The following is a 22,883-nucleotide window of genomic DNA, read 5'->3' as shown; positions in this document are numbered from 1 at the left end:
GCTGCTTCTGAGTGCGCGTGCAAGCGCTGGCCACCTCACCCCTGGCCACGTCACCGTCCCTGGGACTTGGGGCTGGGGGGCCTGGAGCCCCCGAGAGAGGCTGTCGGTGTGGAGCCGCAGGTGTGTGTGCACGCATTAACATGCACGTGTGCCCACGTGTACACGTGTGTGCCTGCACAGGAGTGCAAATCTGTGCACACACCATGGGGGCACGCGGGTTCAGCTCACACCTGGGTGCCCAATACACACGTGGACACGCAGCTGTGCACACACTCAGATGTGTGTGCTGACATGGGTGTGTGCACACACACGTGCACTGCACACACTTAGATGTGCACATGCGTGTTCACATGGATAGGTGCACACACACACAAGCACGTGTGCACGCACAGAGTCACACACACGTTCCCACACACATGTTCTCGCACGCAGGGGCACACACACATGTTCACATATGCACATTCTCACACATGCACACACACGTGCTCACAGGTGTTCACACAATCACGTTCTCACACACGTGTGCACACAGGCACACAAGCACGTGTGCACACAGAGTCACACACACGTTCCCACACACACGTGTGTACATCACACAGTCATGTTCACACACAGGTGTTCTCACACACACTCACACACACATGTTCACACACACATGTGCACATACACATGTTCTCACACATTCACACACAGCTGTTCTCACACACATGTCCTCACACGTGCACACACACATTCACACAACGTATTCACACACACGTGCACACTCTCACATGCACACACAGGTGTTGTCACACACACACATGCACACTCACACATGCACACACAGGTGTTGTCTCACACTCACACATGCACACACAGGTGTTGTCACTCACACATGCACATACACACGTGCACACACACACACGTGCACACTCACACATGCACACACAGGTGTTGTCTCACACTCACACATGCACACACAGGTGTTGTCACACACACACATGTGCACACACACATGCACACTCACACGTGCACATACAGCTGCTCTCAGACACACATGTGCACACACAGGTGTTGTCACACTCACACGTGCACACTCACACATGCACACACAGGTGTTGTCTCACACTCACACGTGCACACACAGGTGTCATCACACACACATGCACACTCACACGTGCACATACAGCTGCTCTCAGACACACACGTGCACACACAGGTGTTGTCTCACACTCTCACGTGCACACACAGGTGTTGTCACACTCACACATGCACACACAGGTGTTGTCACACTCACACGTGCACACTCACACATGCACACACAGGTGTTGTCTCACACTCACACGTGCACACACAGGTGTTGTCACTCACACATGCACACTCACACGTGCACACTCACACCTCTGCACGCACTCCCCCCTGCCCTGCACCAAACCAGCCATACCCACCCCAACCACCTCTCCCCAGGACACCCCCCCTTGATCCCAGGGTGTGGGGCACGGAGAGCCCTGTCCATCCCCCCCCAGCCCCCCAGCCCCCCACACCTCCTCCCCCAGGGGAACCTCCTCAGGCTCCCCCTCCTTCCCTCTTTTTTAGATTTCTGAGAATCAAGAAAAGGGAAACCCCAGCCCGTGGGGAGGGGGGGGACAGCGGGAGGGGATTCCGGGGATTCCCCACAGGGAAACCCAGAGCCTCGTAAACAAGATCTGGGGGGGGGGGGGGGGGGGACGGGGGACGGGACGGGACACAGACGACACCGGGAGCAGGGGCACGGCCGAGCAGGGGCAAAGCAAGCGGCTGGGGAGGTCCGCGGGGCGCGGGCGGGCAGCGCGCAGGGCGCAACCTCGACGCCGCAAGATGTTGCTCCCCGATAACCTTGTTTACGGGGGGCCCCGGGGGGGGGAAGGGGGGAGACCGTGTGAGCCTAAGGGGGGGGCAGATTAGGGAGGTGAGCGTGACTCAGGGCATTTGGGAGCGCTCCCCCCGCCCCGCGCGGCTCTTTCCCCGTGGGCAGCAGCAGGCACAGCCCGGGCACGGGCCGGCGGCGAGGGCAGGGGCGTCGTGGAGCCCACCCCGGGGGTAGGTGTGGGGTGATGGGGTGGTGGCTCTTTAGGGTGTCCCTAGGTGCTGGAAGTAGGGGGGCAGAGGGGGCGGGTGGGGCGTTGAGGGGTTGGAGGAGCACTCCTGGGTGCCTCGGGGGTGGGGGCTGTGGGGTGTGCTGCAGCGGGGGGTGCCTGGGGCCAGGGGGTGTGGGGTCTGTACTGAGCCATGGTGGCACCTGCTGCTTGAGCTGAGCCGTGGGGCATGGCTGGTGTGGGATGTATGGCACAGTGGGCACCTGTGCATGGTGATCCCAGCGGTGCTGTGTGGATGTTATGACAGCTATGGACTCCATACTGAGCCAGGCTGGTAGCCACTGCAAGAGAGAGCCCAGCTGTGCCATGGGGATGGCATGGGGTCAGTGGGCTTCATACTGAGCCAGGCTGGTAGCCACTGCAAGAGAGAGCCCAGCTGTGCCATGGGGATGGCATGGGGTCAGTGGGCTCCATACTGAGCCAGGCTGGTAGCCACTGCAAGAGAGAGCCCAGCTGTGCCATGGGGATGGCATGGGGTCAGTGGGCTTCATACTGAGCCAGGCTGGTAGCCACTGCAAGAGAGAGCCCAGCTGTGCCATGGGGATGGCATGGGGTCAGTGGGCTCCATACTGAGCCAGGCTGGTAGCCACTGCAAGAGAGAGCCCAGCTGTGCCATGGGGATGGCATGGGGTCAGTGGGCTCCATACTGAGCCAGGCTGGTAGCCACTGCAAGAGAGAGCCCAGCTGTGCCATGGGGATGGCATGGGGTCAGTGGGCTCCATACTGAGCCAGGCTGGACACCTGATGTGGGAGGGAGTTGAGACACACTTCATGGATGGGTTTGGATGTATGGACTCCATACTGAGCCATGTTGAGCACCTGCTGGATGAGAAATCTCATCCGTGCTTCATGGAGGTCATGGGATGTCTGGGCTCCATACTGAGGTCCTGCTGTGGGAGGGAAGTGCTGCCCCAAGCCACGCTGTGTGGATGGTGTGGGATGTATGGACTCCATGCTGAAGGTGTGGGATGTGTGCTTGGGGACCTACAGGCTCTATACTGAGCCGTGCTGGACACATTGCGCAGGAGGTGTGAGTCCAGCCCTGAGTCATGCTAGCCACAGAGAGTGGAAGGTGTGGGCTCCATGCAGTGCACACTGGCTGTGTGTTGTAGAAGATATGGACTCTACACTGTACTCACAGGGTGTATAGTGCAGGAGATATGGACTCTATACCATACCCATGATGTGGGAGCTATGGGCTCTGCACTGTGCCTGTGGGGTGTGTGGCAGAGAAGCTATGGGCTCTGCACTGTGGGGTGTGTGGCAGAGAAGCTATGGGCTCTGCACTGTGCCTGTGGGGTGTGTGGCAGAGAAGCTATGGGCTCTGTGCTATGCCCATGGGATTCAGTATTCAGTATTCAGTATCACTAAGGTTGGAAGAGACCTCAAATGGCACAGGAGCTATGGGCTCTGCACTCTGCCCATGGGGTGCATGGCAGAGGAGCTATGGGCTCGGTGCTGTGCCCATGGGGTGCATGGCACAGGAGCTATGGGCTCTGCACTCTGCCCATGGGGTGCATGGCACAGGAGCTATGGGCTCTGCACTCTGCCCATAGGGTGCATGGCAGAGGAGCTATGGGCTCGGTGCTGTGCCCATGGGGTGCATGGCACAGGAGCTATGGGCTCTGCACTCTGCCCATGGGGTGCATGGCACAGGAGCTATGGGCTCGGTGCTGTGCCCATGGGGTGCATGGCACAGGAGCTATGGGCTCTGCACTCTGCCCATGGGGTGCATGGCACAGGAGCTATGGGCTCTGCACTGTGCCCATGGGGTGCATGGCACAGGAGCTATGGGCTCTGCACTCTGCCCATAGGGTGCATGGCACAGGAGCTATGGGCTCGGTGCTGTGCCCATGGGGTGCATGGCACAGGAGCTATGGGCTCAGTGCTGTGCCCATGGGGTGCATGGCAGAGGAGCTATGGGCTCGGTGCTGTGCCCATGGGGTGCATGGCACAGGAGCTATGGGCTCTGCACTCTGCCCATGGGGTGCATGGCACAGGAGCTATGGGCTCGGTGCTGTGCCCATGGGGTGCATGGCACAGGAGCTATGGGCTCTGCACTCTGCCCATGGGGTGCATGGCACAGGAGCTATGGGCTCGGTGCTGTGCCCATGGGGTGCATGGCACAGGAGCTATGGGCTCTGCACTCTGCCCATGGGGTGCATGGCAGAGGAGCTATGGGCTCTGCACTGTGCCCATAGGGTGCATGGCACAGGAGCTATGGGCTCTGCATGGTGCCCATAGGGTGCATGGCACAGGAGCTATGGGCTCTGCACTGTGGGGTGTGTGGCAGAGAAGCTATGGGCTCTGCACTGTGCCTGTGGGGTGTGTGGCAGAGAAGCTATGGGCTCTGTGCTATGCCCATGGGATTCAGTATTCAGTATTCAGTATCACTAAGGTTGGAAGAGACCTCAAATGGCACAGGAGCTATGGGCTCTGCACTCTGCCCATGGGGTGCATGGCAGAGGAGCTATGGGCTCGGTGCTGTGCCCATGGGGTGCATGGCACAGGAGCTATGGGCTCTGCACTCTGCCCATGGGGTGCATGGCACAGGAGCTATGGGCTCTGCACTCTGCCCATAGGGTGCATGGCAGAGGAGCTATGGGCTCGGTGCTGTGCCCATGGGGTGCATGGCACAGGAGCTATGGGCTCTGCACTCTGCCCATGGGGTGCATGGCACAGGAGCTATGGGCTCGGTGCTGTGCCCATGGGGTGCATGGCACAGGAGCTATGGGCTCTGCACTCTGCCCATGGGGTGCATGGCACAGGAGCTATGGGCTCTGCACTGTGCCCATGGGGTGCATGGCACAGGAGCTATGGGCTCTGCACTCTGCCCATAGGGTGCATGGCACAGGAGCTATGGGCTCGGTGCTGTGCCCATGGGGTGCATGGCACAGGAGCTATGGGCTCAGTGCTGTGCCCATGGGGTGCATGGCAGAGGAGCTATGGGCTCGGTGCTGTGCCCATGGGGTGCATGGCACAGGAGCTATGGGCTCTGCACTCTGCCCATGGGGTGCATGGCACAGGAGCTATGGGCTCGGTGCTGTGCCCATGGGGTGCATGGCACAGGAGCTATGGGCTCTGCACTCTGCCCATGGGGTGCATGGCACAGGAGCTATGGGCTCGGTGCTGTGCCCATGGGGTGCATGGCACAGGAGCTATGGGCTCTGCACTCTGCCCATGGGGTGCATGGCAGAGGAGCTATGGGCTCTGCACTGTGCCCATAGGGTGCATGGCACAGGAGCTATGGGCTCTGCATGGTGCCCATAGGGTGCATGGCACAGGAGCTATGGGCTCTGCACTGTGCCCATGGGGTGCATGGCACAGGAGCTATGGGCTTGGTGCTGTGCCCATGGGGTGCATGGCACAGGAGCTATGGGCTCTGCACTCTGCCCATAGGGTGCATGGCACAGGAGCTATGGGCTCTGCACTGTGCCCATGGGGTGCATGGCACATGAGCTATGGGCTCGGTGCTGTGCCCATGGGGTGCATGGCACAGGAGCTATGGGCTCTGCACTGCACACACCCTGCAGAGCCTCTGGGCTCGGTGCTGTGCAGGGTGGCACAGGGATGAACTCGGGTAACCCGGGCGCGGGGTTCCCGGTGTCCCGCGGGTCCCGCAGCCCCTCACCGTGGCCTCGGGGTTCTGCCGCTTCCCGGGACAGGGCAGGGGGCAGCGGCGGGGAGCGGGGCGGGGGCCCGCAGCCCTGCCCGTTATCAGTGGGGCCCAGCCCGACGCACCGGGCTGATGCAAGAGCCGCTGGCGGGGCTGGGGGAGCCGGGGGGGGCCCGGGTCGGGCCGGCTTGGGGGGAGCAGGCGGGGCAGGAAGGAGGAGGCCGGTCCGGAGCCGGCCCCGGTTCCCGTGGCCCCGGTTCCCTTGTCCCCGCCGCGGCTCCCGCGCCCCGTCGGGGATAGCAGCCGGGACCCCCTCGCCCTGGCTCCCTCTGCCCCGGCCGGGAGCGAGGTCCTGCATCACCCCGGTGAGATCTGGGGGGGCTGGTCCCCCCCTAAAGCCACCCCCCCCCCCCCATGCCCTGACATTTCAGTCCCCCACTTCATGACCCCTTCCCCCGCGTGGGGTCCCTGTAATTGGGTGTTGGGGGGCATCCGGAGTCCCCGTCACCCTAATCTGGGGGGGGCCCACGGCGGGGGGGCGCGGAAGCGAGGTGGGGTTTGGAAGGTCCCAGGGAAGGGCAACCCCCTCCCTGAACCCCCTCTCTGAATGCTCCGGGTTGAGGGACAATGGGGGGCCATGGAGTGTCACGGGGGTGATGGGGGGGGTCACTATTTCTCGGGTCCCCCCCCAGGAGGGGAGGGAGGCGTGCGGGAGCAAGGCGCCCCCTGGCGGTTCCCCCCAGCAAGGCCGCGGGGCAGCTGCTGGGCGGTGCAGCCCGGGGATAGGGGGACACAGAGGGGTGCAAGGGGTGGCGGGGAGGAGGGAGGCGGATTGCTGTAGGTAGAAGCTACACCTTCCCACCTCCACACAACCACCTACCGCCCGGGGGGGAGGGGGCTAAGGGGGGGCAAGGATTTGGGTGCTGAGTTGAGGTGGGGGACGGTAGGGGACCCTCCAGCTGCGGTGTGGAGGGATGCTTGTGTCGCCCTGTTTTGGGGTGCTCCCATGAGCCGAGCAGTGTCTCAATGTCCCCTTCCCCACCCCAGTGCTCTGCCAGGGGCCAAGGGGGCTTGGGAAGGGAAGGTGTGGGTGCTGCAGTGTGGGACCCCAGCCCTCATATGTGGGTCATCGTCCGTGGGGGTGTATGGGACCCTATCCACACGCGAGGGATCGTGTGGAATCCCAGCCCCTGGCCTGTGAGTGGGTCCTTAATGGGACCTGGCCCCTGGGTGTGGGTCCGTACAGACTTGACCTCTGGACATGGGTCCACATGCAGTTGAACTCAGGCAGGGGTGGGATGCCACGTCCCTGGTGGGAAGCTGCCAGGGCTCTGCTGTCTCTTGACGTCGGTTCCCACCCGGCTGGCAGCAGGGCAGGGCAGGGCAATACTCCCCCGGGGACCCCCCCCGACCCACGGGAAGCGGGTTACAAGGGTAGGGGCTGCGGGAACTGCCTGGTGTGTCCGGCCCCAGCCCATCCCGGGGGACAAACCCAGGTCCCGGAGGGGCACCAAACGCTGCCCCCGCCTCTCCTAATCTATTTTCTCTCCCTTTCCCCCACCACCCTCCCCCCCCCGCCCGCCGCAGAGCCCGGGTGATGGTGTCGCCGGGCTGAGTGCGGGGACACAGCGAGGCCAGGGCCATGGAGGGGCACGGCCAGGTAGGGAGCCCCGGCCCCCAGCCCCGGCTCTCCACTGAGCCCCGGCCGGCTCCCGCCCCAGTACAGCCCCGGCCAGGTGCTGGGGGTGCTGGGCCCGGCTCAGCACCTGCTCTCTGTCCGCAGGAGGCCTACGAGGAGGGGATAAGAAGGAGCCTCGACCCTGAGGGCTACGAAGACCACGGCTTAAAAGGATCCCACCTGTCGCTGGGGGAGATGAGCAGTGAGTGACATGCGTGGCTGCTGGGGACGGCAGGGATGCGTGGGCATGGGTGCTGCCTGGGGAATGGCATTGCATGGGCATGAGTGTCACGTAGGGGATGGCATTGCATGGGCATGAGTGTCACGTAGGGGATGGCATTGCATGGACACTGGACTCATCTGGGTGATGGCATTGCATGGGCACCAGCGTTGTACAGATGATGGCGTTGCATGGGCATTAGTGTCATACGGGTGACAGCATGGCATGGGCGATGGCACCGCATGGGCGATGGTACTGCATGGGCGATGGCACTGCATGGGCGATGGCACCCCATAGGTGATGGCACTCCATAGGTGATGGCACCATACAGCATTGCAGAGGAACCAGTGATTGAAGGTTGCATGTTGCATGGACACCAGAGTTTTGAGGGTGCCCAGCAATGCATGGGTACAAGCATGGCACGGGCATGTTGCATGGGCACCAGCATTACAGAGGCATCAGTGTTGCATCGCTAACAGCATCGCATGGGCATCCATGTTGCTTTGGCACCAAGTTGCATGGGTGTTAGCATGGCACAGATGTGCTGCATGGGCACCAGCACTGCACAGACGTGTTGCACAACTGGCAGGGTTATGTGGGCACCAGTGATGAACGAGTGGCAGCACTGCAGGGGCACCAGCACTGCATGGGTGCCAGCATTGCACAGATGAGCATTATGGGTGCAAGAATTGCATGGGCACCAGCATTGCATGGGTGCTGGCATGGCATAGGTGCCAGCATGGCACAGGCATGTTGCATGGGTGCCAGCACTGTGCAGGCAGTGGGGCTCGCTCGGAGCCCAGCGGCTCAGGCAGGGACACAGAACCCCTGGGATCCCATTCCCCACAGGCAGTGACACCCTTTGCCCAAGCCCCAGAGCCAGTGAGGTGCCACCTCGAGTGCCAGGGCTGTGGGTGCCCGAGATGGGGCCCTGCTTGGGGACATGCAAGGTCCTTAAGACCACAACCAAGAGCCCCTGGGGAGGGAGGTGAGGGGAGTCTGTGTGCCCCAGAGCATGCCCTTGCCCAAAGCCGGGTTGATTTCCCGCTGCCACCTCAAGGGGGTGCTTGGGCCATGCCAACTCCTGGCACCCAGCCCCTCGGGTCCCTTTTCGGGGTGACACAGGTCGGGGGGTAACGCTGCCACCTGTTCTGCGCAGGGGCTGGCGCTGGCACCGGGTCCCCCTTACACGCATGGAGGGCCAGAGCCGAGGAGCTGACGCCCCTGCGGTGAGTCCCCCAAACTGGGGAGGGGGCCGGACGCTGCCCCACCTGCCCAGCTGGCATCGGCAAGGGGAGGCTGTTGGCACCCACGGGGTGCCCGGCGCTGATCCCGGTCCCGGCGGTGTGTGTTTTGCAGGCAGTATCTGCCCAGCCGCCGGGGATGCTATGACCTGGATGGGAGGAGGCGTGCGGCAGGGGCCCCCCCGGGACGGGTGAGCCGCCGTGGCAGAGGGCAACGTGAGTGACCGTGGGGGCACCGGGGGACAGACCCCAGCCCTAGCGTCGCCCCTAACCCCAGCTCTCTGTTGCTGGGGCTTTGCCAACCCCGTCGCTGTCCTTTGCGAGGTGCCCATCACCCAGCTGTCAGGGTACACTGTGAGGCGCCCATCACCCAGGCATCAGGGCACGTCCCGAGGTGCCCATCACTCAGGCGTGAGGGCATGCCGTGAGGTGCCCATCGCCCAGGAATCAGGGCACACCCCGAGGTGCCCATCAGCCAGGCGTCAGGGCATGCTGTGGTCTGACCGTCACCCAGGCATCAGGGCACGCCGTGAGGTGCCCATCACCCAGGCGTCAGGGCACGCCGTGAGGTGCCCATCACCCAGGCGTCAGGGCACGCCCCGGTGACCGCTGCCGCTTGCCCGTAATCGCCTACTGATTGAGGATAAATAAAGGCTTTGTTTGGGGTGAGGACAAGAACCACTTGGGGCTGAACGCCGGCTGGCGCTGGGCGGCTCGGTGGTGGCAGCAGCGGGACGGGGCGAGGACAGGCACGTGCCCATGTGCCACTGCCAACGCTCTCGGGGACACCAGGGCGGGGGACATGCCTCGTCCCTGCTTGTGTGGGCACAGCACCCTCCGGCTGGCAGAGCGGGATGAGGCTTTTGCGGCATCACCCCAGTGGGTGGCCTGGCTGGTGGCAGCAGGGGGACTGTGGTGGTCCCCAACAGGGCACAAGGGGGACAGGGTGAGCCTGTCCCCCGCGCTGGGGTGGCCGCGGGCAGAGTCGTGCTGGTGTTTACTGTCAGCAAAGGCAAAGTGCCTCGGGATTTACGGTGCACACAGGGCGGCTGCGGGGCGTGGGGCTCGGCGCCGCTTTATAGGCACGGAGCCCGTGGGGGGCACAGGGGGGGCCGCAGGTAGGCAGGGGACAGGGACAGCAACATCTTGAGCTCCTGAGGGCTGGCTGGGGATGTGCTGTCCCCATTCCAGTCCAAGGGGCAGGGCTGGTTGCAGGGGTCAAGCTGATGCTGGTGGCACGGGGTGGGGGGGGGCAGAGCGTGGCCATGAGCCCTGCCCTCACCCCGGCCCCGGTGGTGTTCCCAGGGCAGGGCTTGCTGGAGGCACACATCCAGCAAACCCCAAGAGGGATTAAGGATGGGGGTGATAGGGGTGGGGACACATCCAGCAAACCCCAAGAGGGATTAAGGATGGAGGTGACAGAGGTGGGGACACATCCAGCAAACCCCAAGAGGGATTAAGGATGGGGGTGACAGAGGTGGGGACACATCCAGCAAACCCCAAGAGGGATTAAGGATGGAGGTGACAGAGGTGGGGACACATCCAGCAAACCCCAGCTGGGGCTGGAATGGGGCAGTGGGTGGGGGACACATCCCTCCTGGGACGGAGGTGATGGAGACAGGGACACATCCAGGCAACTCCATCTGGGTCTGGGGTGAGAGTGGTGAAACAGGTGAGACATCAAGACAAACCCAGCCTAGTCTGGGGTGGGGGTGATGGAGCAGGGGACACATCCAGGCAACTCCACCTCGATCTGGGATGGGGCAGTGCGTGGGGGACACACCCAGCAAACCCCACCTGGGTCTGGGGTGCGGGTGATGGAGCAGGGGACGCATCCAGGCAACACAAATTGGGTCTTGGGTGAGTCTTGGGTGAGGATGAGGGGGTGTGGATTCCTCCAACAGAGCTCAGGGGGTCTGGGCTGGGGCAGGGAGCCTCTCATGTGTCGGTGACTCTGCTCACAGCTTCGTCGGTGACTGATGTGGACCTGGAGGTGGCAGGGAGCAGGAGGCCCCTGTCCCGACGGGAGACCCATGAGGTGGGTGCTGCCCCGGGGACCCCCATTCTCTCCCCATTCCCAGGGGCAGGTGCACTGTGGTCACCCAAGGACCAACTTCACACCAAGCCCTGGGGACACCAGGGTACGGAGCGTGCTGGGCATGGGCGGCCACAGCTCTGGGGCTCCTGGTGATCGCCGGTGTGACTGGGGGGACTCTCACCTACCCTCCACACCCTGGCTCTGGCTGCAGGGCTACGTGGAGCTGCATGAGCTGGTCATGGACACCACGAAGGAGCTGTGCTGGATGGAGGCTAGCCACTGGCTCAAACTGGAGGAGGACTTCAAGGAAGCAGGACACTGGGGCCAGCCCCATCTCTCCTTCCTGACCTACCGCAGCCTCCTGGAGATCCATCGGGCTTTGGCCAAAGGTGGGGACATCATCTGGGGCTAGGATGGCGGTGGGGACATCATCTGGGGCCAGGATGGTGGTGGGGACATCATCTGGGGCTAGGATGGCGGTGGGGACATCATCTGGGGCTAGGATGGCGGTGGGGACATCATCTGGGGCTAGGATGGCGGTGGGGACATCGCCTGGGGCTAGGATGGTGGTGGGGACATCATCTGGGGCTAGGTTGGGGCAGGGGGGAGGAGAGGGCTCGCAGTGGCCAGAGGGTGATGGAGCTGTCCCCTTAGGTGCTGTGCTCCTCGATGTGGCAGCCACCTCGCTGGCAGCCGTCGCTCATGCCCTCATTGACCAGATGATCTACGAGGGGCAGATCAAGCCGCAGGACCGGGACGACATCCTGAGGACGCTGCTGCTGCAGCACAAGTATGACCAGGGCTGGTGATCCCCCTGGGGGTGGGAATCCCAGCGGCTGGACTGGATCTGACCCCACCGGGTCCCGCTGGAGCCTGGCACAGCGCGGCAAAGCCCCTCTGTGCTTTAGCTTTGCCTCCCAGCCCAGTTTGGGGGTCCCCACTCACCTCATGGGCTGTCTTACGGAGTTTTGGGGGGTCAGGAGGGCTGACCTGTCTGACAGCGTCCTCCCTCCCCCCCGCACTGTTCCAGACACCCCAATGAAACTGAGTCAGTGAGGACTCTGCCACCAGCACAGCTGCAGCGCTCCGGTACCGGCCGGACAGAGACGGAGCAGCCGCTGCTACGGGAGCAGCAGCCCCTGGAGATGCGCAGGCTGCCGGGGACCGAGCAGGCGAGCGGCGCTGGGGGCCAGCGGGGGGCACCGGGGAGCGCTGGAGGGCTGCTGGGAGATGCACACGAGTGCTGCTGAGGGCACCCACGCCTTGGCACGGACACCAGATGGCTGCACACCAAAGGGGGTGCAGAGACCTCCCACGGGGACCCCCACGTTGTGGGTGCAGGGGTGGTAGAGAGGGAGCCAGGCTTGCAAGGGACAGAAGGGGACATACAAGTGATGGCAGGGGGCATGCAGGGGACAGAGGGAGACAAACAAGTGATAGAGACACAAGGGATGAAGCCAGGTATGCAGGGGAGAGACTGGGACATGAAGGGGATGACAGGGGACATGCAGGGGACAGAGTGGTGGCATGGACAGACAGGAACAGGTAGGAGCTGACAGAGACGTGCAAGGGACAGAGGGAGAGATGCTGGAGGAGGACACACAGGGGACAGTGGGGGACATGCAGGGGACGGCAGGCTACCTGCAGGGGACAAAGGGGGACAGGCAAGGGACAGAAGGAGACATGCAGGTGACAGTGAGTGACACAGGACAGACAGGGACAGGCAGGAGTTGACAGAGAGGTGTAAGGGACGGAGGGGGCATGCAGGGGACAGCCACCAAGGCTGGCTGGCTGACTCCTGCCACTCGTCTGCCTGCAACAGGGGAGCAGCAAACCCCAGCTGCATGAGAAGATCCCTGAGGATGCTGAGGCCACGCTGGTCCTCGTGGGTGAGTGGTCAGCAGCGGGGTGGGGGCAGGGGCAGGGTGGTGGGTGGGGGGTCAGAGTGGTGGGTGCAGGGCTGGGCTGTGCAGGGGGAGCTTTGGTGCCACCAGCTGCTGCCTGCTCGCTCACTTGCTGCGTTTCTTGCACCTTTTTTTGACTGTCCCTGTCCTCAGCCCTCGCTGCCGCCTGCTGCTGCTCAGTGCTGCTCTCTGTGCCCTGTGTCCCCATGTCCCTTGTCCTCACACCCTGATCTTCCACTCCCCTGTGTCCCCATGTCCTCAGGTCTCTATGTGCCCTCTGCCCCCACGTCCCCACACCCTTACGTCCTGTGCTCCCATGCCTGCCTGTCCCTATGTCCCCACGTCCCTTTACCCTCCATGTCCACACGTCCCTGTGTCCTCATGTCTTTGTCTCCTTGCCCTATTCCCTTTGTCCCCCCACGTCTTCACGTCCCTGTGCATGACCCCCCATGACCCCCATCCCCTCCCATCCTCCCCCCCCCAGGCTGTGCAGCCTTCCTGGAGCAGCCAACGTTGGCCTTTGTGCGCCTGAAGGATGCTGTGACCCTGGACGGGGTCCTGGACGTGCCCCTGCCTGTGCGCTTCCTCTTCGTGGTGCTGGGCCCTGACAGTCCCCACATCAGCTACCACGAGATCGGCCGTGCCGTGGCCACCATGATGTCTGAGAGGGTATGGCACTGCCACCACCACCGCCACTGCCACTGGCACCACCACTGCCACCCAGTGTGCCAGCCCCCCTGGGCACTCCGACACCTCCAGCCCTGGGGCTGCACCCTCCGATAGGGCTGGTCCACCAGTGCCACCTTCCTCTTTGTGCCCTTGTCCCCGTGTCCCCTGTCCCCAAGCACCTGTGCCCTCATGCTACTGTGTCCCCTTGTTCCCACACACTGGTGTCCTCATCCCGCTGGGTCTCTGTGTCCCTGTGAACCTCTGTCCCCATGTCCCCATGCACCTCTGTCCCTATGTCCATATGCACCCCTTGACCCCACACTTCTGTGACCCTGTGGCCTCATGTCCCCATGTGCCCATGTGTCCTCTGGTCCCTGTGTGGCCAAGCAGACCTGTCCCCACGCTCCTGTGCCCTGTATCCTCATGCCCCTCCTGATCCCCACGCACCTGTGGCCCCATGTCCCCACACTCCTCTGGTCTCGCTGTCCCAAAGCTCCTGAGGTCCCATGCCCACCCTCACACCCCAAGCCCTCATGCCCCCACCATGCCTCATGCCCACGGGGATGCTCGGGGGCCAGGCTGGTACCCATTCAACCCCTGAGGGCGACGGCTGAGCTCCCGTCCCCGGGGCCCCGCTGCAGGTCTTCCGCCGGGATGCCTACCTGGCTGCCGGCCGCCGGGATCTGCTGCAGGGGGTTGAGGACTTCCTGGAGGCCAGCATCGTCCTGCCGCCCACCGAGACCCCCAACGAGCAGCTCCTCCGCGGGCTGGTGCCGCTGCAGCAGGAGCTGCTCCGCCGCCGCTACCAGCCCCAAGAGAAGGCTGCGGGCGAAGCCTTCGTGAAAGACCTGGGTATGGTGGGGACTTCCCCAGGACCCCTCCCCTTGTCCTGGGGGCTGGTGGGATTCTCCCCTTGCATGCAAGGTCCCACCGTGGTCCCCTGCTTGTATCCCCAGGGCTGGAGGAGCCGGTGGCGGAGGACGACGACCCCCTGCGCAGGACGGGGAGGCCTTTTGGGGGGCTGGTGAGGGACATCCGCCGCCGGTACCCCAAATACCTCAGCGACATCAAGGATGCCCTCAGCCCCCAGTGCCTGGCCGCAGTCATCTTCATCTACTTCGCGGCGCTGTCACCTGCCGTCACCTTTGGGGGCTTGCTGAGTAAGGAAGGGGACGAGCTGGGGGCACTCCGGGGTGCGGGGCTGGGGGAGCGCCACCTGCAGCACCGCCCCCCTCAGGGTGCTCGCAGGGGGTCACTGAAGCCCTTAATCCTGGTGCTGAGAAGTGGGGGCTGGGCACAGGGCGCCGTGCCCGCCCCCAGCACACACTGGCTCTGCTGCCCCCCAGGTGAGAAGACCAAGGGCATGATGGGGGTGTCGGAGCTGCTGGTCTCCACCTGCGTGCAGTGCGTCCTCTTCAGCCTGCTCAGCGCCCAGCCCCTGCTTGTGGTCGGCTTCTCAGGGCCCCTCCTTGTCTTTGAGGAAGCCTTCTACTCGGTAGGTGCCACCCTGTGCCCCTGGGTCCTCACAGCGGGTTCCTGGTGTCCCCATCAGCCCTGGCAGAGGAACAGGGTGTGGGGGACAGCCCATGAGTGATGCCATGTGGGTGATGCCATGTGGGTGATGCCATGTGGGTGACATGTGCAGGTAGAACTGTCTGAATGATGGCACAGGTGAGACAGCACACGAGGGATGGCACTGCTGGGATGGCACATGGGTGGTGCCATGTGGGGGATGGCACATGGATCATGCCATGTAGGTAGAGCCATCTGGATGTGATGTGGGGCTCAGGGTGATGTGAGGTTCATGACACCACATGGGTGACACCACACTGGCAATGCCAGGCAGGTGATGCCATTAGGGTGCTGCCAGCTGAGTGATCCCACAGGGGTCCTGCCACCCTGAGGTACCACTGCCCCATCCTGGCACCCTTCAGCCCCCAGGCAGGAGGTGCAGGGCCACCACGGGACCCCAGGGCCCAGCCCACCTGGGTGCCCATGCCAGGAGGGGGGCTGACAGGGCTGTGTCCTCTGGCTCCCCAGTTCTGCAGTGCCAATGACATGGAGTACATCGTGGGCCGTGTCTGGATTGGCTTCTGGTTGATCCTGCTGGTGCTGGTGGTGGTGGCCTGTGAGGGCAGCTTCCTGGTGCGCTACCTGTCCCGCTACACCCAGGAGATCTTCTCCTTCCTCATCTCCCTCATCTTCATCTTCGAGACCTTCTCCAAGCTCGTCACGGTGAGGGGCGCAGGGGGCCCATGGGGGGCAAGGGGGAGGCTGCAGCTTGTGCTCATCACCCAGCTTTCCATAGGAGCTGGGTGAAGGATGCAAGAGGGGGAGGGACTCTCCTAGAGTTTTCTCCCCCTTCCCAGGTGTTTCCCAGCTTCTGCTTCTCTCTGCAGGGGCTTTGGGGACAGGCAGGTGGAGTTCAGGCAAATGCCTCTCCTGGGCTACAGCAAACATGGTCCTTGCCCAGGAACTGAATCACAGAATCCCAGCTTGGGTGGGAAAGGACTCTCCAAAGGTCCCTGCAGTCAGCAGGGACAGCCCCAGACGGAGCAGGTCGCTCACAGCCCCAGACAACCTGACCTGGAGTGGTTCCAGGGATGGGGAATCTCTCCCCTCTCTGGGCAGCCTGGGTCAGGATCTCACCACCTTCAGTGTCAAACATTGCTTCCTTCTCTCTAGTCTGAATCTCCTTCTTTTAGTGTAAACTATCCCCCCCTCTCCTGTCACCTGCCTGGAGACTTCTGATTTCTTCCCCCATGCCCTGCCTCAGCCCCTGGCCAGCCAGCCAGCAGCAATGGGGTGGTGTCAGCCCAGGCACTGGGTGCCCACAGGGACATCTCTGGGGCAAGGAGAAATGAGAGGCAGGACACATGCCCCATCACACCTTGGACCCACATCACACCACGGTGCCCTCCAGCACCCCCCTAGGAGCCCCTAACACCCTGGGTGACACAAGGTCAGCAGTGGGGCCACACTTGGCTGTCCCCATCGTGCCACCCAGCCGTTACCCCCAGCCCCATTTCTGCAGAAGCATGGAGGAAAGCAAACCTAAAGCCAGCGGTGCGCCAAGCTCCTGGCCTCACTGCACCCCGGCACTCATCCAGCACCCACCAGCACGGTGCCATGGGGCTCCCAGAGTGGCAGGAGGGGTGCAGGAGGATCCCATCCTCCCTGACCTCCTCCCCTTCCCTCCCCAGATCTTCAAGGACCACCCACTGCAGCGATTTTACAACGTGAACGCCACGTATGTGCCCAACGTGCCAGAGCCCAACACAGCTCTGCTGTCCCTCGTCCTCATGGCTGGCACCTTCTTCCTGGCCTTCTTCCTCCGCAAGTTCAAGAACAGTGCCTTCCTGCCTGGCAAGGTGAGGATGGGGGAGGTCACACTGGTGTCCCACTCAACCCCACTGGGGACAAAGCTGAGGCTGGGTGGATGTGGCACCCTGAGAGGGGCTGGCTGGGAACATGCAAACTCAGTGCATGCTCCTGCAGAGCTCTCTCAGGAGCTCACTGCTGGGTAGGGACACAGTGGGGAGGACTTCTTGGCCGGGTGGGGACACAGGAGGGTTTAACATGGTCGTGGTGTCCCCACAGGCCCGGCGACTGATCGGGGACTTTGGGGTGCCCATCTCCATCCTCATCATGGCTCTGGCAGACTTCTTCATCCGGGACACCTACACACAGGTCTGGGAGCAGTGGGGGGGCAGGGCAGGGCTGGGGGACACGCCTGGACCCAACAAGGCTGTGCAGGGCTGGCTGCTTGTCCCTGCGCCCTCACTCCTCCATCTCTGCTCCCATCCAGAAACTGAGTGTCCCCAGAGGGCTGGAGGTCACCAACTCATCTGCCAGGGGCTGGTTTATCAATCCCATGGGGCTGAAACAAACCTTCCCCGTCTGGATGATGTTTGCCTCCGTGGTGCCTGCCCTCCTGGTCTTCATCCTCATCTTCCTCGAGACACAGATCACCACGTGAGGACTCGGGGGCGTTGGGGAGGGGCGGTGCAGAGAGGGACAAGAAGGCTGCAGGGTGCCTGGTGGGACAGGGATGGAAAGAGACCTTCCCACCACTGACTCTCCCTTCTCCGTCCCCAACAGCCTCATCGTCAGCAAGCCAGAGAGGAAGCTGGTGAAGGGCACCGGCTTCCACCTGGACCTGCTGCTGATCGTGGCCATGGGGGGGCTGGCTGCCCTCTTTGGCATGCCCTGGCTCAGCGCCACCACCGTCCGCACCATCACCCACGCCAACGCCCTCACCGTCATGAGCAAGACCTCTGCTCCCGGCGGGAAGCCTCAGATCCTGGAGGTCAAGGAGCAGCGCATCAGCGGCCTGCTGGTGGCAGTGCTCATCGGTGAGCCGGGGAGGAGCCCCCCAGCCCTGCTCGGCCCGAGCTCCGTGCCCCCAGCACACCTCCCTGACCGCTCTTTCTCCCTGGCAGGTGTCTCCATCCTCATGGAGCCCATCCTGAAGTACATCCCCCTGGCCGTGCTCTTTGGCATCTTCCTCTACATGGGCGTCACCTCCCTCTTTGGCATCCAGCTCTTTGACCGCATCCTGCTCTTGCTGATGCCACCCAAGTACCACCCCAGCGAGCCCTATGTCACCCGGGTGAGTGAGCCCTGTGTCCCCTGGCCTGGTGGCCACGACCCCGGTGGTGTCCTAGGCTGCAACACCCGATGGTGCCTCCTGCAATTGCTTGTGGCTCCCCGAAGAGCCTCCTCCTCCAGTGCTGACTTTCACTGGGCTCCTTGGGCCTCCTGTCCTGCCCCTCTCTAGCACCCAGCACCCTGAGAAGGGTGCCAGGTGCTGGAGCCACCACCCTGACCCCACGGGGCTCCTTGTCCTGCAGGTGAAGACCTGGCGGATGCACCTCTTCACCCTGATCCAGATCATAGTCCTCGTGCTGCTGTGGGTGGTGAAGTCCACCCCGGCCTCACTGGCACTGCCCTTTGTCCTCATCCTCACCGTGCCCCTGCGGCGCTTCCTGCTGCCCAAGATCTTCCAGGACGTCGAGCTCAGATGTGTATGTAGCCTGGCATGGACTGGGAGCCCAGCCCTGTCCCTATTCCCATCCCTGTCCTCATCCTCATCCCTCTCTGTGCCCATTGCTGTCCCCATCTCTGTTGCTGTCCCCATCCCCATTGCTGTCCCTGCCTGTCGCCATCCTCATCCTTGTTCCTGCCTCATTCCTACCCCTGTTGCCAGACCCATCCCAGCTCCCACCCCTGTCTCCATCCCTCACCCTATCCTCAATCCTGTCCCCATTCCTGCTTCCTCCCCACTCTCTGCCTGGCCCCATCTCCACCCCTGGCCCTATTTCCAGCCCCATTACTGTCCCTGTGTCTATCCCATCTTTGTCCCCCTCATCCCCATCCCTGGCCCCATCCCACCTCATGCCCTCTCCTGTTCCTCCAGCTGGACGCAGATGACGCCGTGGTGACCTTTGAGGAGGCAGAGGGCACAGATGTGTACAACGAGGTGCAGATGCCCAGCTAAGGGCTCACTGCCACCTGCCTGACCCCTGGATGTCCCCACACCCCCTGGCCCCCCACTTCCCCACCAGCTTATCACTCCACTGCTGCCATCCTGGGGCCACTGGGTGACAGGGGACAAGGTGGGGACACAGCCCAGAGCCCTGTCCCCACCTGCACACCCCATGACTGGAGCTTTTTATTTGTTTTTCTCCTCCCCTCCCTACCCTTCCCTGCCCTCCCCCCCCCCCCACCTTCCCCTTTTCTGTTACATATTTTGGATGCTGTGAGCTCACCTGCACTTTGCTACCTACTGGGGCTGCCTGGTCTGGGGGGGTAGGGGGTCTGGATGCCTGTGCCCTGTGTCATCATCCTGTCCCCAAAGCCAAGCCAGGGCTGTGATCAGGCACTGAGCTGGAGGAAGACTCCCAAGCCCCAGGAGAGGAGGAAGGCAGGGAGGGGGGGGACATGGAGGGGACAAAGATGCAGCGAGACGAGGGGTCCCCCAGTTCTCCCCAACCCTGCTGCCTTCCCCCAGGGAGCCCTCCCCACCCCCCCAACCCCTCTTCCCCAGACCAAACAATGAGCACTGGGACAAACCCTTCTCCCCACAAAGCCTTCCCCCTTCCTTTCCCTATCATTTTCTCCAGGACATCCTGGGGTCAGGGTGTAAATAGTCCAAGGAGGGGGAGCGAGGGGGGGGTTATAGATTTGCTATGAAGAGAATGTGCTAAAAACTCCTCCCCAAAAATTTATGTTGAGGCTTCTGCAGGTAGGATTTGCTCTGAACCAAACAAAAATCCCTCCCCCCTCCCTCCCCCCCCAGAAAAGGCTGAAAAAGCATCTTGGAAGAGAAGGAAACAAAAAAATCTGAGGATAAAAAGAAAAAGAGGGGAAAAGGGAAAAAATGAGGAGAAATAGAAAAGATGGAGGGAGTAAAAGGGAAAAAAATGAGGGGAGCTAGGAAAATGGAAGGGAAATAGAAAACATTTGAGGGAAAATATAAGGCATGGAGGGAAAAGTAGAAAACAGAAATAGAAAAACAAACAGAAAAAAAGGGAAGAAAAAATAGGGAAATTTGAGGGAAAATAGAAAAAAAGAGAAAAGGAAAAATAAATAAATAAATAAGGGAAAATTATTGAATAAGAAAAAAAAACTGAGGGGAAATGAAAAAATGAGGGAAAAGGAAAATCTGAGTGGGGGGGAAAGAAAAAATGGAGGAAAAAAAAACAAAAAGGAGAAAAAACCAAAAATGGAGAAAAAAGGAAAGATTGAGGGAAAAAGTGGAGGAAAAAGGAAAAATGGAGGGAAAAAAAGGAAAAATTGAGAGAAAAGAAAAACTGAGGGAAAAAATGGAGGAAAAAAAGGAAAAGTGGAGGGAAAAAAAGAAAAATTGGGGAAAAAATGGAGGAAAAAGGAAAAATGGAGGGAAAAGAAAAATTGAGGGAAAAAAGTGGAGGAAAAAGGAAAAATGGAGGAAAAAAGAGAAAAATTGGGGAAAAAATGGAGAAAAAAGGAAAAATGGAGAAAAAAAAAAGAAAAAATGGAGGATAAAAGAAAAAATTGAAGAAAAAAGAAAAATAGAGGAAAAAGGAAAAACTGAGGGCAAAACATTGAAGGAAAAATGGAGGGGAAAAGGAAAAAATGGAGGAACAAAGAAAAAATGGAGGAAAAAAGAAAAACTGGGGAAAAAAATGGAGGAAAAAGGAAAAATGGAGAGAAAAGAAAAATTGAGGGGAAAAAAGTGGAGGAAAAAGGAAAATGGAGGAAAAATGGGAAAATGGAGGAAAAAAGAAAAAAATTGAAGAAAAAAGAAAAATTGAGTGGAAAAAATAGAGGAAAAAGGAAAAACTGAGGGGAAAAAATTGAGGGAAAAAAGGAGGAAAAAAGAAAAAATGGAGGAGAAAAAATGGAGGGAAAAGGAAAAAAATGGTAGAAAAAAGTAAAATGGAGGGAAAAAAAAGGTAAAATAGAGTAAAAAATGGAGGGGAAAAGAAAAATGGGGGGAAAAAATAGGTAAAAAAGAGGAAAATTGAGGAGGAAAAAAGACAATTCTGGGGGGGGGGGGGGAAGTGGAAAAAAAGACCAAGATGAGAGAGAGAAAAACAAAACAAAACAAAAGACCAAGATGAGGAAGGAAAGGCCAAAGCCCAGCAGCTGCGAGGAGTGATTTGTATATTTGTAGTTTGTAATATATTCTTTAAGGCTGACTGTGCCCCCAGCCCGGGGGTGGGGGAGGGTGGGGGGGGGGTGGGGGTGTGTGTGTGTGTGTATATATGAGAGAGAAACTTCTCTTTTGGAGACAAAAAACCCAAAGGGATTAATTTCTAGAGAAGCTGATTTTGAAGGATCCTGGTCAGGGCCTAAACTCTGTGGACCAGTCTGGCAGCGTCGTTTAACTGCTGAGTGAGTCTCATTAGTCCTTATTTCCTTTATTATTGTTGTTATTATTATTATTATTGGTAGCCCTTTCACTTAAATCCTTGTAGTTCATCCTTGATTTCCCTCCCCACCCCCCACCCCCACCCCTTGCTTTGCTGCCCACCTCCTGCCCCCACTTCCATTCCCTCCTGCCAGGGCTGACCCTGCTCAGACCCCAGGGTCAGATCCAGCCACCCCATCAAGTTGCCAATTTCCTTCCATATCTTCTTTTTTTATGTCCAAATTGGACCCCAGAATGAGCAGGGTGGGGTGGGGAAGGTGGGAGTTAGTTTAGTTTTAGTTTGGTTTTAGGTTTAAGTTTAGTTTAGTTTAGTTTAGTTTAATTAATTATGTGTACACGAGAAACAATGCTGTGAGCTTCGGGGGTTTTTATTCCCTTCCCCAGCCACCTCTGTATCAGGCTTTAATAAAGAAATTAATAAAATCAGAAGGCAGCTGGGGGAGGTTTTTTTTCCCTCTTTGGGCATTATCTGAGGCCTCACTTTCCTTCCACCCCTCCTCCCTCCCCCAAAGAAAAAGACCAGCAGCATCCTTTGGAGGTCTCTGCCTCAACCACCCTGGGATGTTCCCTGCATGCCAACATCCTGGGGTGCTCCCCATGGTCACTCTGGGATGCTCCCTCCAGCCATCCTGTGATGGATGCTCCCTATGGCCATCCTAGGATAATCCCAGTTGTGCTCCTGGGATGCTTCCCACAGCCATTCCTGGGATGCTCAGTGCAGCTGTGCCGAGGTGTTTGTCGTGGTGTCTCAAGACACTCAGTGCATCCCAGGATCCTGGGATGCTCCCCATGGTCATCCCAGGATGATTCCCATGGTCATCCCGGGATGCTCCCCATAGTCATTCCTGGGATACTCACTATGGTCATAATGGGATGCTCCCCATGGTCATTCCAGGTTGTTTCCCATGGTTATCCTGGGATGCTCCCCATAGTCATTCCTGGGATGCTGCCCATAGTCATTCCTGGGATACTCACTGAATCTCAGCATCCTACAGTGCTCACTGCTGCCATCCCAGTATGTGCCCCCCCTCCCCCCCCCCCAGTCATCCGTGGATGCTCCTCACCCCTGTTCTGAGGTGCTCCCCATGGTCACTCTGGGATGTTCCCTATGGCCATCTTGGGATGCTCCCCATAACCATGCTAGGATGTTCCCTGCAGCCATCCTGGAATATTTCCTGCGTCCTGGTATCCCAGGACACCCCCTGCAGACATCCCAGGATGCTCAGCCCCCACTCTCCCTCCCTGCACCCCAGGGTGCTGCCCTGTTGCTGCTGGCCACATCCCTGCCCAGGGATGTTGTTGTAACAGGCTGCAGATGAAGCCCCAGCTCCTCCCCCCCCCCAGCCCAGGCTGGCACTAATTTGACCCTGATTACCTCTAATCTCATTAACCAGAGCAACCCGCGGGGCTGCTGCCCCCGTGGAAAAGCACCCACCCGTGGTTCCCACACTTGCGGGAAGGGCTGTGCCCATTCGCCCCCAG

The 22,883-nt window shown here is 60.5% G+C and overlaps 1 protein-coding gene across 3 annotated transcripts; it reads left to right on the top strand.

The window, feature by feature from the left end:
• Window positions 1-1,943: 1,943 nt before the first annotated feature.
• SLC4A1 (solute carrier family 4 member 1 (Diego blood group)) lies at window positions 1,944-21,830 on the top strand. 3 transcript variants are annotated; one of them, XM_068166410.1, is made up of 22 exons: window positions 1,955-2,058; window positions 7,318-7,390; window positions 7,514-7,610; window positions 8,788-8,857; window positions 8,988-9,088; window positions 10,837-10,910; window positions 11,122-11,299; window positions 11,565-11,700; window positions 11,941-12,082; window positions 12,733-12,799; window positions 13,299-13,483; window positions 14,125-14,335; window positions 14,440-14,643; window positions 14,830-14,978; window positions 15,524-15,718; window positions 16,687-16,854; window positions 17,084-17,173; window positions 17,292-17,458; window positions 17,585-17,838; window positions 17,926-18,095; window positions 18,337-18,510; window positions 18,903-21,830. In XM_068166410.1, the coding sequence occupies exons 2-22, from the start codon at window positions 7,373-7,375 to the stop codon at window positions 18,981-18,983; spliced, it is 2,931 nt and encodes a 976-aa protein (XP_068022511.1). In that variant the 5' UTR covers window positions 1,955-2,058; window positions 7,318-7,372; the 3' UTR covers window positions 18,984-21,830. The 3 variants fall into 3 exon arrangements, with proteins under 3 accessions (XP_068022513.1, XP_068022511.1, XP_068022512.1); XM_068166412.1 differs by lacking the exon at window positions 7,318-7,390 and having other exon boundaries at window positions 1,944-2,058; XM_068166411.1 differs by lacking the exons at window positions 8,788-8,857; window positions 8,988-9,088 and having other exon boundaries at window positions 1,956-2,058.
• Window positions 21,831-22,883: the final 1,053 nt, after the last annotated feature.

This window comes from Melanerpes formicivorus, unplaced genomic scaffold (assembly GCF_026170545.1).
Source record: "Melanerpes formicivorus ecotype bairdi unplaced genomic scaffold, bMelFor1.0.p_v2 SCAF_100, whole genome shotgun sequence".
Classification (NCBI taxonomy): domain Eukaryota; kingdom Metazoa; phylum Chordata; class Aves; order Piciformes; family Picidae; genus Melanerpes; species Melanerpes formicivorus.
The sequence above is the reverse complement of the archived record's forward strand: the minus strand, read 5'-3'. Positions and strand labels throughout refer to the sequence as shown.

Bases quoted from the DNA above. Each gene is read 5' to 3' on its own strand.
- SLC4A1 (XM_068166410.1), top strand. The intron at 8,858-8,987 runs GTGAGTCCCCCA...TGTGTTTTGCAG, and splicing joins GAGGAGCTGACGCCCCTGCG to GCAGTATCTGCCCAGCCGCC. The intron at 11,701-11,940 runs GTATGACCAGGG...GCACTGTTCCAG, and splicing joins ACGCTGCTGCTGCAGCACAA to ACACCCCAATGAAACTGAGT.